Source organism: Polypterus senegalus, chromosome 1 (genome assembly GCF_016835505.1).
Source record: "Polypterus senegalus isolate Bchr_013 chromosome 1, ASM1683550v1, whole genome shotgun sequence".
Classification (NCBI taxonomy): domain Eukaryota; kingdom Metazoa; phylum Chordata; class Cladistia; order Polypteriformes; family Polypteridae; genus Polypterus; species Polypterus senegalus.
Window position 1 is genome coordinate 274,460,054 of NC_053154.1, and position 20,747 is coordinate 274,480,800.

Genomic DNA, 20,747 nt, shown 5'->3' on the forward strand with positions numbered 1-20,747 from the left:
TTTCTTATTGAAACTATTATTACATCTGCAAGGTTTTATTGAATTTACTAGTTGCTACTTATACTTGTAAGCACATTATGCAAACAATTGCTCCTGTTATCTTTCTGTCCCAAACATAATATTAGCTTTTTATATTAAACAGCCAATTTGTTCAATTAAATTAGTCTGTATTATGTAGTACATCTGTATGTTTTCTGTGAGTCTAGTCACTATGTACGTCTGGTACAAGAGCTCTGCTTCAAAGGGTGAGTAGATCATAGAGGAATAACTAGGAGTAACCAAAGGCAAGAATCACTAGACATAACCAAAGCCAAGAAAGATTGCAGAGAGTTCAAAAACCAGAGAAACGAAACAAAAAATGTTTTCGATAAGTCTGAACGGTTTTGGAATCTGTTTAGTTAGATGAGGAAGTATACTCTCCAGAGACCTTCAATATAATGCAGCATAGTGATTGACACTGCCATAAGCTATGAGGAAATGCACAACCGGGACAGTCCGTGCCGCAGCATTCAAAAATGACGCCATAAAAACTGTGGGGTTAAAACAGCTCAAATAGAAAATCAAAATCATTACAATAAGTGTTACTCAAGAATAAAATTTGAATTAATGTGAATTTCCCCTTGGGATTAATAAAGTATCTATCTGTCTATCTATCTATCTATTGCTATCTAAAACAAGAGTTCCGAAACTTTTTTGGGCCGCAGACCCCTTTACCAAAAACTTTTAAAACCGTTGACCCCCTAGTCATTTACTTTACTTACTCGAAATTAATACATTTGTACAGTACTCGATATTAAATATTTCACTAGATATCAAACTTTTCATTTTAATCACTCGTAATTAATGATTGAAAAAGTTAAAAGGACTACAGAATATGGCATTATCTTGGCAACATTTAATATCAAAACCTGCACTAATGAAAATTAAAGCAAAAAAATACGTGCAGAGTTTTTTTTTACATTTTTGACATTTATGAAATAAATATGTAAATTTAAAATAAGTACAAATAGTCCAAGCTGTACTGTCTGCATTCCTTTTTTTGTTCAGTCATATTATCATCTAAAGAAATAAAAACTTTCATTAACAAACAATTTCGACAGCCCATGTGATAAAAAAACAATAAAGTATGTTCTTACTTGAAACAGAAGATTTTGGTTAAACTCAATTAAATAAACTGTGTCATCTGATTTTCTTTTTCGTAGTACTGCTCCTCAATAAATAATTATATTCAAAGTTCAAATCACAAATAAGTACATGTCACATCAAACAAACCAACTTATAGTTTTTTATGAAAGCATGACCGTACAAGACTGATAGATTCTGCTCATATCGAATATCCGTCGTCTCGTCCCACCGTGAGCAAGTGCGGACATGCAACAGTTTTTCATATCCGCACTTGCTTTGATACGTTCGATAAGACAATCCACAGACATGTTTCTGCTACGTGTATTTTCATGCATTTTTACGTGTGACTCTTTTAATGACACATTTTACCTTTTCGTTCTCAGGTTTGGTATGTAATATGCTTTTTATCAAAAAAGTGTTTTTTTTAAATTATTTTACTTCTTAATTAGGTACCTATTGGAATCATAGATATTTTGAAGTAACAAACAAATAGAAGTAGTAAGGGGGTCTATTTTTGCTGTCGTCAACCCCCAAATTTTTTTATTGAAACTATCAACCCCTAGAAAGTTCAAATCGATCGCGGGGGTCGATATCGACCACTTTAGGAACTCTTGATCTAAAAGAAACCAATGGATTCCTTGAGGTAGAAAACCTCAAACACAGCCAAAAGTTTACAAAGTTAATCCCTAGGCAAGATACAAAAAATATTCAAAACTGAAGACCCTGACACATGCATAAAGTATATATTTTCAAAATGGATATTTTTAATAACTACAATAGTTCAATCTTGAATGCATTTTCCAAACCAGTTTATCTCTTACTGGTGGGATGTGAAAACCTTTGGACACATTAACATTCTGCTCTAGAATGTTAAATTCATTGTGAGCAATGTGTTGTACGCAATTCGTTCTACAATTTTTAAAGGCAATAATCAACAATTTAGTACCATAGAAGTTTGCTAGAAAAATAATAAAACATATGTGATTTATAAGTATTAAACTTCTCCTAACTTAAATTCACACCTTTTGAATTTAAAGAATATAAACATTTACAAATGTATTTGAACAGATCACAAGATTGAGGGAGTTATGCCTCAAACAAAAGCTGTTGTTTCCTGACTGCAGTTACTTCCCTACATATTCCCTGTCACCATCACCTAAGACAGTTCCTTATGAGACAACAGAAACTTGTGAAAATTAGTCTGAATGTGGTATGATTCTGTCTGTTTTAAAGTCCTTCTAGTTTCATTTTCAAGCAAGGCTGGTTATAATTATAAGTTGTATCACCCAACCAATATTTTTATACTCAATCTTTACATGCTGGGGCGTGAATTGCTTCATGAACTAGGAGACCACAAATGAGGAAGCATCTACTTTTAATTTATATCCATTTACTCAAGAGTTCACCCCTATTTGAGCATGACATAAGTGAATGTGAAAACCCAACAAAGGAAATAATAGGATTGGGATTGTAACCTTTGTTAATGCATTGTTAAGTGGTAGAGCTAACCATTATGTCACCTTGCTGCCTGGTTTCTGAATTACTACGTAAATCTTATTAGGTAAGTTTCATGAATCTAACAAACTCTGTCTAAAGTAGGTTGCTGATACCATTTACACCCTAATAATCATGTTTTGTCTTTTTCTTTATCTGTCTCACCTGAGCCTTCCAAGTGCTTGCCCCCTTCTCTATTATCTGTTATCATTTGTACCAGGGCACAAGAGTTATAGCCTTGACTAACTGCTGATGCTTCACCACTAGGGTGGCAGCTTCTACAAGTTAGATTCATCTTGAAAATTTTTTGATTCAAAAAGGCACAGTGGGATATCTATATTACTAGCATGATGTCCTCCACAACTAGTGACTTTGCTTGACGCAAATAGGTGTGCTGTTAACAGAGCAGTATAACTTTTTCTGCTGGTCACTGTGCTTCTCTGAATGTATTCATTTTATTAGAGTTTACTTCTTCTTTCCTACTATGATTCCAAGATCTTTACTCTGCTTTTATCAGGTAAAGACTTCTGCTCCGTTGGCTTATTTGCTTTACAGTTTAAGCAAAAGAAGATTAAGAGGTGACATGATTGAAGTGTTTAAAATTATGAAGAGAATTAGTACAGTGGATCGAGACTTGTATTTTAAAATGAGTTCATCAAGAACACGGGGACACAGTTGGAAACTTGTTAAGGGTAAATTTCGCACAAACATTAGGAAGTTTTTCTTTACACAAAGAACGATAGACACTTGGAAAAAGCTACCAAGTAGTGTGGTAGACAGTAAGACGTTAGGGACTTTCAAAACTCGACTTGATGTTTTCTTGGAGGATACAAGTGGATAGGACTGGCGAGCTTTGTTGGGCTGAATGGCCTGTTCTCGTCTAGATTGTTCTAATGTTCTAATGTGACTTTCATATATGTTAAACCAAAATTTTAAAAGGCAAAATGTTGCCCTAATATAAAATGTAACATGAAAGTGTTATTGTTTCAAATACTTCTTTGTCTCTGATTGCTCCTGTCATGAAGCTACACTCCCTTTGTGACATGATTGCGTTTCTACAATACAAGCTATTATAGTAGCAGAACTACTGTCACATGTGCAAGTACTGTGACACGCAATAATTTGCCACTATCCACCACAATGATAAATAAAAACAGGTAATGCAACCAGTCAAAATGATAATCACACTTTTACAATATATTATTCAAATTGCCATTGGATGTACTTATTACAAACATAAATGTATAAATTAAAAGCAGTATATTAAGAGAATGTTTCAGGACAGAAGTTGACTACATTATTCTAGTTTTACTTAATTATACAAAATCCAAAAACAAGTAGCTCTTAAGGTTTCTGGCTCAGTCCATACCAGTACTAACTGTGTGACCCTAATTAAGTTTCTTACCCTTCTCCAATTGTAATTAAAATATATATGCACTATATAAACATTTGTATATTGATGAGCATGGAAAGCACAATGAGATCATATAGAAAGACAATGAGTAAAATAAAGGGTGTCTTGTGTTTTAAACAACATAGCAATACTTTTAATGTGGTGAAGTTCCTGATGTTCCAGCTAAACAAATTCTTACAGAATCAGGAGTAATGGGGCATCTGTATACAAACTATAAAAATGGTTTTTGGAAGAAAACAAGCCAGTCTCCTTGGAAGCACATGAATGCACCTCAACAGGAAAATGTCTATATTTATCCTCTAGAGCTGCTCTGCCCAGCGACCACTAAAAATAGTCCATCGATGTGGCACTGAGACGGGACTCCACGGCCACAAAGCCTTTCAGGATCTGGCTTACTCACGATACCTCCTCAGAACTGGGCAGACTAGCATTCAGGAGAGTGCCAAAGGATTTAGTTTACTTAAAAATAACAGGAGTATAAATGAAGAATGAAGACCATTAATTATTAGAAGTTTACTTTCCAGTACCGGCATGTCATAACTATGCATTTTCAGGACTGAGTGTATATTATCCACTCAAATCCAGTGAAAAATGCTTGAGCAAGCATTTAAAGATAGTTACTTTATAGTGGTGGTTTGTCATAAACATATATTAAGGAGGGAGGGGATGCTAATTCACTGTATCATCTACATGAATATTCATCCTGCTTGCATAATCATCCAAACTGTATTGCTGATTGTGTAGAATTTAACTTTTCATATGCAAAATAAAAATTTAAATTAATCGTAGTATACTGAGGCAACTAATGACAATTAAATGTGCTTGACAAAAATTGTGAAAATCGCCAACACAAATGTAAATACATAAACTTAAAAACTATCTCCTGAGTGAAGCATTTTACACAATAGTCTCCATTAGCATCTTTAGCTCCGGTCTCTCATATTCCTATTGCATTTCAAGTACTGCAGTCCAATAGGCTAGCTTGGTAGTTAGTAACTATGCATATCAAATGGCTGATCTCGATATGGTTGGTTAAGATTTGTTTTTATTCTTTCAACCCCACTTTCTCTGTTAGCACCTACAGTGCATTTAGTTACTGTATTATGTACATTTATTTTCTTGTTTTTATTTTAAGATTTTTCCATATACTGATTCCACTTTGAAGTATCATATTTTTAGTTCTCTCTTTTCTTATCTGGTTGTATTGATTGTATTTTCTTATACATTATAAATTGTTACTGTATATGATAGAGTGTTCAATAAAAGGTACTGTATAAATTAAATAGTGATCAATTGATTTCAGGACAGGCTAATTTATTACAATATATTTTTACAACTTTTAAGCACAAGAAAATGTTGTACTGTATGGTTTCATATGATATTTGTCTGTGGTGATACAGTGTATTAGATAATCTTCTCTAGTTGTGGCATAACTATCGGAGGGAGGAGGTTAAAATATTTATTATATATGCAAAGTAATAATTTAAACACATTAGACCCATGTGTGCAAGTCCCCTGATCAGGTTTCATGCCGATGCTGATAACCGATTCCAAAGTGTGCTTAGAACTGACTGATTACAGTACTCAGTTTTCTTTTTTTACTTTTTTCTTTTTCATAACTGGCCATATGTATCCTTTATTTCTTCTTGTCGCCCTTGGTATTTTTATACATGAACTGTACTCTGCAGGTGTTAGTTGTTCATTTTTTTTATTAAGGAAAATCCAATACTGTAGCCTAAATTAAACTTTTTATTAAAATAATAAAACCCCTTAAAAATACATATTTTAATAAAAAAATATGTACACAAATCATTAGGCAAAATACATACTATACAGTGTACATCTGGTATATACTGTTGTGAACGGAACCCGGGCACAGAGAGGCAGACATGTTGTTTTCCACCACCACACGTTTATATACAAATATATTTACAAGTTATTAAGGGCTCACACAACCCCCAAAGTCCTGGCCACACACAACGCCTCCACACTCGCTTCTCCTGCTTCGTCCTCTCCTCATCCGACACCAGCCTCGAATGAAGGGAGACGGCCCCTTTTATCTTCACCCAGACATGCTCCAGGTGCTCCCCAGCAATCACCCGCCGACACGCCCCCGTGTGGCAGAAGTGCCGGCTGTACTCCTGGAAGCACTCCAGGTGTCCCTGCTTCTCTTCCCCCCAGAACTTCCTGGTGTGGCGGAAGTGCTGAGGTCCAGGGTTCCCAAGGCATTGGGGCGCCCCCTGGCGGTGACCACCGGCCCCTACAGGGCTGGGCTTCCAAGCCTTCAACCCGTGGCCCCCAAAGCAACCAGGGTGGCGGCCCCCACGTGATCCAAGGTGGGCGCACACCCTCTTCCTGTCCCTCAAGGCATCCCGGCCGGGTCGTCACCCCTGGAATCCCTGAGACTGTATATATATATATATATATATATATATATATATATATATATATATATATATATATATATATATATATATAGAATATACGGGGGCCTTTATTATATTTTACTATAGACTTTATTATACTTTATTATGGAATAATACACCCTTGCAATGTAATAGCCTTGTCCCAGTGCTTCTTTTACTCATCTTTTGTTGCCGCGTCTAGAGCCTCCTGCAATTTTTTCGTCCTTTTTTTTTTGTTTTTCTTTTTTTTTGCAGTTTACTGTAATGCTGACGATTAACAGTCTGTTCATTCAGAAATTCTATTTAATAAGTCCATTAATGTTAAAAAACATGATCATCATTGTCTTTGATATTTACACTGACCTGATGTGCCTTTTTGGCTTGTAGAAAAAAACATGCATCTCGATCAAAAATGCCCCTTGTAAAATAGATTAACAAGATTGCAGGCCTACGATACCCAGGCCTAACTACGACATAGTTGATTTTTGGGTCCCCCCTCCATATGTGGGACTGTAAAAACCCACAACTTCAATAAAATAAAATGTTCTTAAGATGTTTACCAAGAAGATACAAGGCTATAAAGGCTTAACAAATGTATAAATAAAGTAACTTAATTTGTGCCTTAAGTTAACAAGCCTATTGTTCACTAAGTAGAAGAGCCATATTCTTCTTTATCGATATGAGCTTCTCTGTGTTTTTTTAAAACAGTTTGTTCCTCTTCTCAATCAAAATGTTAGCTGCTTTATTAACAGAGGCGTCTTCTCTGTACTCCCTCATACAGTGTGTTTCTGTTCAAATTAAAGGACATAGTTCAGTAGAAGGCACATGTCTGTTTTTTAATCTGAGTTAGTTGCAGGCCCTTTTTCTTCCATTCACAGTTCAGCTGGACAACATATTTGAGATAATAATTCCTCAAGTAGTTTGCCTAGTGGAGCATTACAACGTCACAGCTGTAATACTTAGAAAAGCATAACAATAAATAGTTTCTGGACTCCTGTTCAAGTAATTGGAGTAAAAATCAGCTGATTGAAAGCAGCACCCAATTAATCGGAGCATCACTTTTTTTCCCGTGTTTTCATATTGTAAGCGGTTGTATGGCACAATTGTTAACACTTAATATTACTAGACTAAGGATCTGCAGTTCAAATCCTTTTACTACCAGAAGGGATCCTACTCCGTTAGGCACTTGAGCAAGACCCTTAACCTGAAAGTTCTCCTCGGAAATTAATAGAGTGTAGCAAAAATACTAGAGAGCTGAACAGTACAAATAGTCACTGCTGACACTACATTTGTTATTTACCAGTTATGAGGGCAATACACAGAAGGTTAAAGTGCCCCGTTGGTCTTGCAGTGATTCTCATTTTTTTTTTCTTTTTGTTTTTATTGTCTTTAAATCTTAATTTTCCACTTCATCAAAGATCACCTGCTTGCTTCTAAAGGAATAAAATGGCAATTTGTCATATTCTTTTGCTATTACCAGCTACACTTATTTTCTTCCTTTTTGCATTTTGTGTAAGCCAAGAAACACAACTAAGAAAATGTGCATACTTTGTGCAGATGTACTTTGACAAAACTGGAACAGTGGGCTCGTTTTAAATGAGGAAATCTGAAAATACAGGCGGATGTGCCATTTTTGGAGCTTAAAGTGTATGTAGTTAGTTTAGGTACAGTAGGTGATAGCTGGCCACGGAGTACAAGATATCAGCCAGCTTACTTTATGCCACAAAAAACTTGACTGATTAGATAAGAATAAATTGTGCGAACTCTTTCATATTGTGACTTTGTGTGTCCCAAATAATGTTTTCTAATTACAGGTCAATATTTGCAGCTAAAGATAGTAAATACACCAGTAAGTAAACATTACTATAGTTATTTATGCAAAGAGAAGTTAAATGTTAAATTCGGTGATTCAGGTCCATATCTATTCAACAATAATAATAATTACAAACATAAAATTGTAGAAACAATTAATTAATTAATATCCTGGGAAATTGCTGAGGAAATGGGGAACCTTGAAAAAGAATTAAAAATCAGAAAAGTAGGAGAAAGACAAATTCAAAAGCATAAATTTACCAGAACAGTCTGAAACTCTGAACCAGTGGTTCCCAAACTTGGTCCTGGGGACTCCATGTGGCTGCGGGCTTTTGTTCCAACCAACTTCCATTTTTCGTTGGACTCTTAGCCTAATTAAATGAGTCATTATTTCCCAGTTTCTGTGTTTGGAAGTCAATGTAGAAATTACAAAACATATTTTTATTAAAATGTACTAAGCAGTTCTATCTAGAATATGTAGCTTTTTTAACTGTTAAGAGTGTTTTCATCCTAATTTTTGTTCTGCTTTTCTGGGAGTTCTGGTTATTTAATTGATGATTTGCTAATTAGCGGGTCTGACTCTGAAGTAGTTGCAGTTTTCATCATTCTGGGCGTCTGCTCTGCTTGTTGTTAATTGTCACTATTAGGGTTAAATGAAGGGAGCAAGTTATACAGGAAAAGGGGAAAATAACAGGAAAACAACAAAATAGAGTTAAGCATTTATAGCTTTAGAATGCAGAATAAAAGAAGTGAAAAAAGACCAGCTATTTAAATAAGCTGTCACTGATTGTGAACCTGGTTAGAACAAAAACCTGCAGCCACAGGGGGTCACCAGGACCAAGTTTGTGAACCACTGCTCTAAACTAAATAAAAATGCAACAAGGCAAAAAACATACATTTAAAAAAATGTTAATAAGATTTGTGCACAAGAAAGAGGCTAGAACATCAGGCTACCTGATAAAATACGTTAGGAATTTCTTTAAGCATTGCTGTCATCTTTGTAGTCAGAGACAACAGCCATCAGAAACTAAAAAATAATGGATTGCCATTACATTAATCTAGGAAGGACCTATAGCTGTAGATCTTATGGCACCTAAAATGCTGAACTTTATTGTTATCAATGGTGATTCATTACAATAGGTTTCACACTACAAAACACCAAACAGGAAAGGCTATGAGCAGAACCCAGACCTAACCATGACACTGCGACAGTCTATTTTCAAAGCTTTCTTCTCGTTACTATATTGCTTAGAGTTCTATACAAACAATTCAATGCATTACTGCAAATCAATGCAGAAAGTGTAAAACAAAATAAGGTAGAAGATTCCCAAAATATAGCCAGCAACAAATCAAGCAGATGTAAAGCCTTTAACCATGACTTCGAACAATATGTTTCAAAATAAATAAAGTAGATGATTGTGTATATAATTCTTGGCAAGGATGCTTCAGAAGTGGCACAGAGAGGGGATGACTCTCCAATGAAACCTCAAAAAGAGAAGGAGATCCACACTAACAGAAAAGTAGAGACAGAGAATAAATGTGCATGCTGTTGTGGTAATCTTGATGTGCTAGAGGTACAGTAGGCAGAGGAATCAGTCCAGAGTTGCAGTTTTGCTGGAAGCATGTAATGATTGATGAGGTGACCCAACTGGAGCAAATGCTACCTGACCCCCTCTGGAGTGGCCATTGAGGACTGACAAGAGCTACATGACTTTTTGGTCACCAGGTGAAACAAACATTTCATCCTTATAATGGGAGTAGCAGGTTACTATCATGGTGGAGTGAACAGACGCAGTGGCTTCTCTAGGTCTGGTAAAAAGTGCATGTTGTCGTTATTATCATGTTTGTCCTGAGTGTCCTGAGCATCTCATGTGTAAGGTATGATCAAGAGATGCTGCTGACTATAAAGTGCAATCTTGAAAAGCGTGTGGAAGATTATAGACTTTCCATATTGAAATAGGAACTTTCTCAGCCTCCGACTGCTGTGGAGATCTCCAGAGTGGTCTGATAGAGCTGACCGATTTAAGACATGCAGGAAACAGTGTGAGTGGAGATGAAAGCAAGGAGAGAGGGCTGGAGTCCATGCTAGGCTAAAAGCAAATCTGAACAAACTGACCATCTTATTGATTTTGCTCATTAAAGTTTGATCCTTGGAAAATCAGATGGATTATCTATGGCTACAGTTACATACTGTATGCAGCATGAAGTGAAAGACCGTTGTGTTGTTGTTTTGAATGAAACCTGGCTCCATAGCAGCATCTCCAACGTAGCAATCCAGCTGGACAGGCTAATATCCTTTGGTGCTGATAGAAATGCAGAGAGCTCTGGTAAGACCTGAGTTGGAGGATTATGTGTGTATATCAACACTGTGTGGTGTAGTAACAGTGAAATTGTTACAACTCACTGTTTATATCTGGTGGAATATTTGCATGTGAAATGCTGGCTCCTTTACCAGCCACGGGATTTCACTGCCACACTTGTGGTGGCTGTGTACATTCCTCCCAGTGCTAACACCCAGGAGGCCTTGTGGCAGTTCTACAGTGTCATCAATGAGATAGAGACTGACCATCCAGACAGTTTTATTGTGGTTGCTGGAGATTTCAACCACGCAAATTTAAAAACGTCCACCTAAATTCCACCAATAACTGCACTTTACATCTAGTAGAGTTAAAATGTTAGATTGGTGTACACAAATGTCAAAGAGGCTTACAAAGCAGCCCCTAGTCTCCACATTGGAGACTCAGAATACATTTCTGTTATGCTTTTTCCAGCACACAAAATGGTACTGAAACACAGTAAGACTTATACAGAAACAGATTAGAGTCTGGCTGGAGAATGCAACCTCGGTATTTCAGGAATTGAGGAGCTGCCTCATATGATGATTTTCACATTAATGTCAATGAATGATTTTGTTTTTGGCTATATAGTGAAGTGCATAGGTAATGTCACAGTTATTAAAACCTTCACAACAAAGGTGAATCAGAAGTCTTGGATGACATCAGAGATCTAGAGAAGGCTAAGGATCAGGGATGCTGCTTTCAGATTGGGGGAAAAATGAGCTCTCAGGATGGCAAGAAGTGACCTCTTCTGAGCCATCAAGAAGGGTAAGCTGGAGTACATAAGAAAAATTGAGGGGAAATTGTGTGACTCCAGCGACAGAAGGCGCATGTGGCAGGGAATGCAGGCCATAATGGACTATAAAATAACACCGCAGGTTGAGGTTATTGATCACTCTCTCCCTGAGAGGCTGAATGCATTCTGTGGCAGGTCTGAGGCACTGAATAATACACCAAGGAAGAAGAACACCCCTCCTGATGGTGAGCTGGTGCTTAGACTGTGTACAGCAGACATAAGGAGAATATTGAGCAACATCAATCCACATAAAGCTGCAGGACTAGTTAGCAGGAGTTTTTATAGACATCTTCAATATTTCTCTCCAGCGGTCTGTTGTACATACACAGTTTAAGACTGCCACCATTGATCCTGCGCCCAACAACTGTAACCTGCCTCAGTGACTACCGGTCTGTGGCACTGACCTCTGTCATCATGAAATGCTTCAAATGACCAATCATGGGTCACATTAAAGCTAGCCTTCACTGGGCTCCTTACAGTTCACGTATCATGCCAATCGGTCCATAGACGATGCAATCACACTTGCCCTATACACCATTCTACCCCAACTGGAGAAAAAGAACAGCTATGCCAGAAATTTTGTTTATTGACTTCAGTTCAGCCTTCAATACAATCATCCCACAGTAGCTAATAGTGAAACTTTCTGAAACGATTGAACACCTCAACATTGTAACTGGATCTTGGAATTCGTGTCTGAAAGACAACAGAGAGTACACGTTGGCTGCTAAGACTAAGACACTAAGACATTGCGGACCATCAAACTGAACATGGGGGCTCCTCAGGGCTGTGTGCTCAGTCCATTGCTCTTTACACTGCTAACTCTTGATTGTACTGCCAAATCCAGCACAAGTCCATTAAGTTTACTTATTATACAACAGTAGTATGAGTCATCAGAAATGAAGATGAATCATCTTATAGAGCAGAAATGGAACAGTTAGTGAGCTGGTGTGAGGACAACAATGTCAAGAAGACAAAAGAGTTGATTGTGGACTTCAGAACAAAGGCTGAAAATTTCCCAATGCATATCAGTGGCTCTCCTGAGGAGAAGGTCAGCATCACAAAATTCTTGGGCGTCTACCTCACTGAAGATCTCTCCTGGACTCTCAATACCACACACTAGGTCAAGAAAGCTCAGCAGAGGTTGTACTTCTTTAGGAGGCTGAAGAGAGTGAGAATTCCTTTTCCCGTCCTCACCACTTTCTACCGGGGCACTATTGAGAGTGTCCTGACAAGCTGCATCACATCTTGGTTCGGAAACTGTAGTGTGTTTCACAGGAAGACTCTGCAACGTGTGGTGAGGATGGCTGAGAGGGTTATCGGGGTCTCTCTCTCCTCCATTGAGGACATTTTTAAGGACAAATGCAAGAAGAAAGCCCTCTGCATTGTGAGTGACTCCTTACACCTCTCTCTTTTGTTGTCCGTCGTACACCAACTTTGCCACAAGGATTTGCCTTTTATCACATTTAGGGTAATGCTGTTTGCCTTCTCCCAGTTCACCATGATGTCATTTTTCATCTGAAGAAATTGCTTCAGGCACATCATTTACATGTATGTGTGGATGGGGCAGAGATCTTGATGGCTGCTGCCAACCCACTCATTCTTCAACTGTTAGTTTTGGTGTACATTTTTTTTACATGCCCCATTTTAGGTGCATCTCTGTCCCATGATAACAACTTGTCATCACTGTCTCTGACAAACAGCATGTATACATGCTCTTCAATAAAATGATTATTCACAGAAACCTGATTTCTAAAATGCCATGTAAATCCTTATTCAAGATGGAGCAATTGGGTTATTGGCTTCTGAGAAACCTGGCTAAAAGAAGTAGATTTCACCTCAAATAAACTGATTATGTGGCCAAGTAAACCTTTACTGTTAAGGATTTTGTAGTCTGTTCATGTTTGTTGTATTCTGTCAACCTGCTCATGTAAGCAAATGTTTGGGTGATTACATTATTCCTTGCACTGGCTGAAATAAGCTAATCTTAGCATTTCAGAAATCTCTAAATTTATGTTGATCAGATATGAATGTACAGTGCCAAGCTCAGCAACACAATCTCAAGAGCAGTAGGGTAACACATTAAAAGTAAAGTGTGTTACATAGTCCGATTACTTTTTAAAGTAACAAGTAACCTATCACAATACTTATCTTATTGAAGTAACAATACCATCATTATTATTTTTCCAGTAGCATTGGTTGTAAGGCAAGAAGCACATATACTGGGTGGTTTAAAGGGCTGTTTCGCACAGCCAATCAGAAAAGAGTTTGCTGCGTACAATTCAGTAATAGACACCTATAAACAAAGTGTCAATTTGACAAAACTTATTTATAAAACACAAGAAAACTATTCTATGTGTCATACTTATTTTTGAATTCATGGTGGTCAATGATGATGTTTAAATCTTTTTTGCACAGTTTAATGATGTTGGAGCATTTTGTCAAAGGAGAACTGAAGAAGATTACTTGTACATGTAAACATGGATTATTAAGAAAACAGATTTCTGCCTTAACCAGGTTATTCGCGTTAACCCGATTGCAAGTGTGCATGTAAACACACTAAATGTCTTGTAATACATATTATTGCACCATTCTCCCTGTAGTATTGTTAAGACATAGTCAACAACCTGGCAAAATTAGATACAAAGCAGAGGTCATCTTTGGATGGGGACTCAATAAATCACATTGCACTTTAAATTGAAGGAGGAAAAGCAGAGCACCCCTAGATAAAAACCTACATAGAAAATACAAACAGTGCCCAGAATGCTATTAGGGCCCAATCTCCTGGGGCACCGAGGCTGGAGTAGTAACCAATGTGCTAGTCTGCTAACAAGGAAACAAATTTCCAAAGACTAAAATACATAACACTTTTATTTTGAAAAGTTCTATATAAGGGCCACCATTTAAATATTTTCATTGCCTTGGCTTACCTAACAGGTTATTTACCAAACAAATATATTTCTGTTGATCAAATTTAATACACAATATATATGACAGGCAGACAAATATGACAATATGTTAGAAAAATATTAAGTGGACTTACTTATACATTTTGATATTTGGCTGTGCTTCTGATGGAAATCCCAGCATTCCACAAGCCACCCTGCTGGCAGTGAGGGTCCAGCCCATATCACATACTTGCCGCCATCTTCCTGCATGTTTAACTTCAACAACTCCTTCTGTGATGGGAGCACGATTTTTGGCACTAGTCAGCAATGGGCGAAGGCGGACCTCTTCTATTTTCACAGTATTGGGGTTCTAGGTAAATAGGATTCAAAAAAAGCCATTAAAGGTGAGCTAATAGGCTTATAGTTTAGCTAGATTGATACTCAAAACAGCTACTCTCCAGCAAGAGCGTAATATCAACAATCAAGACCTGATAGACTATCTGGAAGAATCAACCACAGTGTGATGTAACATTCCTGAGCACAATGTTATTTTCTCCATTCATTCATTCATGAAACCATTCTTATTACATCTTATGTATATCATGCATATCTTGGGTAGGAGACTGAGGCTTACATTAGGAAGAAACTGATCATTACTGTTAGTATTACTGCCAGGAACTCATTAATATTTATTTTTATTGTTACTTAGGTGATGTCAACGCAATGCTATTTTATTGAATGTCTTCTTGATAGACACCAATGTTTCCTGAATTTTTTGGGTTATTGGCTGTAAAATTCTTGATGGTCACAAAACTCGTTGCTACCTTGTGATTGGACAGCAACATGACAAAACAACTTCCATTGTAAAAGATGATAATACGCAAAGATTTCTGGCTGAACTTTGTGTCAAAATGTAGGGAGGGGATCTGACAAAAGAGTACTTTATTAAAAATTAAGTATAGCAGGGTATTGATTGGTTTTGACTTTGGAAAGTATTCTTGATATCCAATTTGATTAGCTATTTGGTTATGTTGGAAATTAGGTAGTATGATGTATGAACTCTGCCTGTTATTATTTCGAATTGCCATATTATTAGATAGTCATCCCCTGTGACAAAAATCTTAAAGTAGGTTTTTTGGATTAAAAGTATTTATTATGACAAAAACCTTCAAGTAAATATATTGTGTTGCTACAAAAAAATGAATTGTGTTTAACTTGCTAAATGATTCCTAACAGGTGTACAGCAAAGCCAATTTGAAGTACTGTAGGAAAGTCCCATTCTAATAGAACTAAAAATTCCCAATACTTGTTCTATATGTATTTCCCCAAATGTTAAATATAAAAAATCCCCCAAGTATAAAAATCCCTCGATATTTTTTTACGTGTGTCAGAGCCTGAAGCAACTGGCAAGAGCATGCAGCTTCAAGCCTTACTCCCTCACAGTCTTTGGGTCACAATTCATATCCTAGTAGTTATGCTTTCTGTGTGGAGTTTTCATCTTCTAAAATTTATTGTCATGTCTAACAAGCCCAGCGAAATTCTTACTTTTATTTCACCATAGACCAACTGACACTATTATTTGCCCATTTGCTTGTATACTGTACTAAGGCTGTCCTTCCTTTACTGTCTACTGTATATAGGTGATTTCATTTAAGGGAGAGATTTGAAGCCACAATATTTGCAAATCCTTCAAAGGCATCTTGATAATTTAATTGTAATTTAACTTATATTTATCTTAATGTATATCATATTATTAGTTATTCTTACATTCAAGTTTGATTATAAAATATTTAGTGTAAGCTGTTGCAAAAAATAAGGATTTATTCGTTAATTCATACCTCACCCTTTTGCCATTGGGATTGGCTGTTTCTGTATATCCAGTAAATATAAGGGGGTTACATAACAGTTACGCTGTAGAAAAACGACCAGTTCTAACGTGACAGATCTCTGACAGGTCTCTGTCAACACTGAATTTCTACTATTGATTTTGATCCTCCTTCCTGCTTTCTAAAATGTCAAATTAATTTTTAAAAAATTGTTCTTAACTTACTCAACATGAGTATCTAAAAAGTATAAATTTCCATGATTTTAATAGTGTCTGTCGAGTTATTATTATTATTATTATTATTATTATTATTATTATTATTATTATTACCATGGTTATTTTAACTTCACCTGTTTGTTGTCTGGTACAAATCTTGTAATTGATATTTAACCCACTTCCTGTTGTCCAAATGACTTGACATTTTGCACACTTACTCACTTCCAATGACAATACATGAATCAATAAACAGTTTCACAAACTGATCAATTAATCCATGTTAATTAAAAATGAAATTTTCATATGAAGAATAGGTAAAGATTTCACCAATAGATGGCGCTAGTAACAGATAAAAATATTAAAGGAAGCATTAAAATATTGATTACAAAATTATACTAAAACAAAACTAAAAATACTTTTTAAAAACCACGCTTAAATTAAGTTAAAAAGTGTACTCAAAAGTAAAAAATAAGTCACTCATACATCACTCGTAAAATAAAAGGTGGGCGCTTTTGCTAAGATTTTACGAAGTGTTTTTTGAATGTTGATTGATGAAAAGCGCCCACGCATTTATTTTACGACTGATGTATGAGAGAATTACTTTTTACTTTTTAGAACACTTTTTAACTTAATATAAGCATGTTTTTTAAAAAGTATTATTTATATATATATATATATTATTATATATATATTATTATATTTGAGGGATACTACACTAAAGTATGGGGGAAAAAAACCTTGTTACAGTATTTAGTTTTTAAAAAGCTGAACCGGACATTAAATATGGAGCTTCAGTCAAACTGTACATATGATCCAGGACACCTGACATAATAATAATGTCTCTTGCTATTTTTAATGCGTTTGAGACTGGCCAATGTCTCAAAAAACAATTTTGATGTCTACATTTTGTCGTGATCTTTGAACCACACCATTTTGAGTCAGCAGGGATAGCAGCAGCTCAAATAATTTTCTAGCAAATTGAAATCAGAGTTTGGGAAAAAGCTAATTAAGTTGTTTTATTTCTCCTTTAAACTGCTGACCTCAGCACACATCTGGTTTGGTGTGTCCCGCTGCTCATTTCTTGCTTGTCTTGAGCTCTTTTGAATTCAGTGGGTTTTTTTTAGAAGTCTGAAAGCATCTGTCTTGCACCACTGCTTCACAGGCACACTCCCAGCATCCACATCATGTCTGAAAATGTTAACTAGACTCATGCACTCACAAATTAGCTCATTTGCTGACATTACTGTTGTTGATGAAGGATATGCTGAATATAATAGTGAGAAAAGAGGTAAAAAGACAGCTGTGAAAATTCCTTTTTGCATAATCAGAGAAATGCATATTGAAACCTGTTTAACTTTGCACTCAACCAGCTCAAAGTTATAGGAACATTGGGCTTTACTGCTTTTGTCTGTCTGCATAGTTAAAAATAGTGGAAGTGACTTGTTCTGGAAGGTTTCCCAAGGAGTTGGACACAAATCTGAAGCAAAAAGAGCAAAGGCAGGAACCTATCCAAAATGGTGCTATAGCAGACGATTATAGTGCACACAATATCTCTCTATTTTTTATAGTACTTTAAAGCTGTAAGTCAAACTGGCAGGTTTTTGTTAGACTGTGGGAGTAAAAGCCAACCCAAGAACAAATAAACTGGTTCCAGCCACTGTGATGTGCATCTACCATAAAACTTGTTTAAATATAAGAACAGTGTAATAAATTGTGCTTATCATATATTACAACTAAATGACTTTTACTATCAAGGATTCAACTCAGTGTCCAGTTCGCATGTTCTCCCACATCTCAAAGATCTGCATGTGAGGCTAACTGGCCATTGCAAATCCATTCCATCTAACTTGATGTGTGTGTGTGAGTTGACCGTGTAATTTATTGGCATCCCCATCAAAGGTAACATCCTACCTTCCTGCTGCCATGATGAGCTCTGGCAACGCCTATCTGTGTTGATGAACTAGACAGATCTGAAGATGTTATACTTACGTATATGTCTTGTAAAATCTGAATAAATCATATAAAATATCAACGGAAGTTATCAAAGGAAGTTTATCAGCTTCTGTAAATTAAATGACCTTACCTGATTGATTATGTTGTTGGGTCGTACCTCCACTCTTTGCACATTCGCCGGTCTTTTCTCCTCAGTGCAAATCACGCCCAGGTCTTCTGAATGCTGACAGTCACTGATTCCCCATCCAGCAAACTTACAGTCAGCTAGTGAGTTCTCTGTGCCCTGGCAGTGCACATTATCTAGCCAGATTGGCCCTGGGTAAAACATGTAAAACAAGTTAATTATTGTGTTACCCTAAAGAAAGGCCTTCCTGAACACATACTGTATGCTGTGATGCAAGTCTAAGCTTCTGAATGAAATCTAACTGCCAAATGCTGGAGGGCCAGGAGCAAAAACTAGAAGCAATATTTGCCTAGCAAGTGTGCTTGGTGAATTTAAACATACAGTATACTATGCTTTAGTTACTTGTCTATTTTTATATGCTTACTTGCTCAGAATTTATGTTTATTATACTAAAGTTTGTTGCCATCTGACCTGATTTTGCCTTTTGACATTGTGAAGAAGTATCTGGTCATCTGTGTACCAACCTTTTGACAAAATTCCACTTTTCCCTCAAGTTCTCTCTCTATTAGTTGACCAATCCATCTTTGTGCTTCAGAAGGCTTGTCATTGTGTGCATCAGAGTCTTGCTATATAATTATTTAGTACTGGTTTATACATCATCATTTTTCTTTCCAAACTCTTTAATTAATCACTGTCCCCACCTGCTTCATTTCCTAGCTTTTCTTTAATTTTTGCTTTGTGCCCTCCTCCATCCTAACCTATCAGCTATGGAGGAGGAACAAAAGCTTTAGATTCGTCAAAAATTTCGATCTCTGGTTTTCAACCCTGATACCGGAAACATTGATATCTCGATAATGGATGTCTGTGTGTGTGTGTCTGTGTGTCACCGTTTCTTGAGGGCAGTCTAGAGCTAAATCAGCTGGATGGAAAAATACCAAACTCGAAACTTAAGCCTGTTATGAGTACTTTTTGAGCCACAAATTTGGATCTCTGGTTTTCAAAGGATCTTGATGTTTTAGGGTCTCCTGATTCCCGAAAACATTGATATCTCGATGATGGATGTGTCTCTGCCTGTGTGTCACAGTTTCTTGAGGACAACCTAGACCTAAATCAGCTGTATGGAAAAACACCAAACTCGAAATTTAAGCCTGTTATGAGACAACAATCTGCTGATTAGTTTTTGAGCCAAATCGTGCAAGAGAAAGAGGAACTCTAGAGCAGGGGTGCCCAATGCGTCGATCGTGATCGACCGGTAGATCGCAAAGGTAGTGCAGGTAGATCGCGTTGCATTAAAAATATATATATTTTTAAACGTTAGTCTATCATATATCCTCCCAATGGCATTTGCCACTTGATTGACATACAGGGCAGCCAGTCTGAGATCTCTTTTCTTCTAACACACTGGTCATCCCGCACACACGATCAAACGCGCAAGCTACTGCAAAACTCTGGCTATCTAAGTGATCTAGTTAGCCTTCCAATTTATATCGACTAAAGAAGGGATTTAAAAAAAAAATTGTTTGGGGATGGTATGGGCTGGATGTGGAATTGCAAGAGGAATTTTTTCTCACAATGTCACAACTGAAGTGCGTTTGTCTGATCTGTCAATCTATCATTGCTATTCCAAACAAGGAAAATGTGGAAAGGCACTTTCAAACTGTTCACAAAAACTACGAAACTGACTTCCTTCCGAAAAGCGATCTGAGAAAGAGAAAGGAGAGGAAACTAAAATCGCAGTTAATCAGACAGCCGTCATTTTTCACTCGGCTGAATTCAAAAGCTCCTTGACTGCATTATTTGGCTCTACTTAGTTATGCGAGTCGGCCTTTTCTGACATGAAGATTATTAAATCCAAACAGAGTAATAAATGTATTGAATTGTTATTGTGCCATAAAGGTTATTCAGTTATGCCAGGTACGACAACATACATTTTATGTATAAAGTATACTCAGTATATATACATATATATAATTTTTTAATGTAGGTAGATCATTTTGACCTGGTAATTTCAGAAGTAACTCGCAAGCCGAAAAAGTGTGGGCACCCCTGCTCTAGAGGAACCTTCAAATACCATATTTCTGCAATTAATTATAAATTCTTCTCGTCAATTTGTATCATAATGACCTATTTTATGATCAGAAAGATTAGCATCAGAGTGGTAAATAATTAGTGAAATGCTATAGAATAGTTTGGGTAACTTGGTTCCTGGGTCGTAAAGCCTACTGACTCTCACGTCCATATTTTTTTTTATCTGTACTTTTGCCTGAAAAGTATTAAGACTCTACCCTGGCTGACATAAAGTCCAGATGATTGATCTGGTGCCTGCGATGTCAAATATTTGCACATGGTTACAACATTCAAA

At 36.5% G+C, this 20,747-nt stretch overlaps 1 protein-coding gene across 1 annotated transcript in view; it reads right to left on the bottom strand.

Annotated features, from left to right (window-relative positions):
* The window catches only part of loxl4 (lysyl oxidase-like 4), a 128,547-nt gene that overhangs the window by 84,488 nt on the left and 23,312 nt on the right, over positions 1-20,747 (bottom strand). The window contains exons 3-4 of the mRNA XM_039774556.1: positions 18,392-18,576; positions 14,423-14,637 (exon numbers count right to left, since the gene is read on the bottom strand). Coding sequence (XP_039630490.1) covers positions 14,423-14,637; positions 18,392-18,576 — 400 coding nt within the window. The remainder of the gene's footprint in view (positions 1-14,422; positions 14,638-18,391; positions 18,577-20,747) is intronic.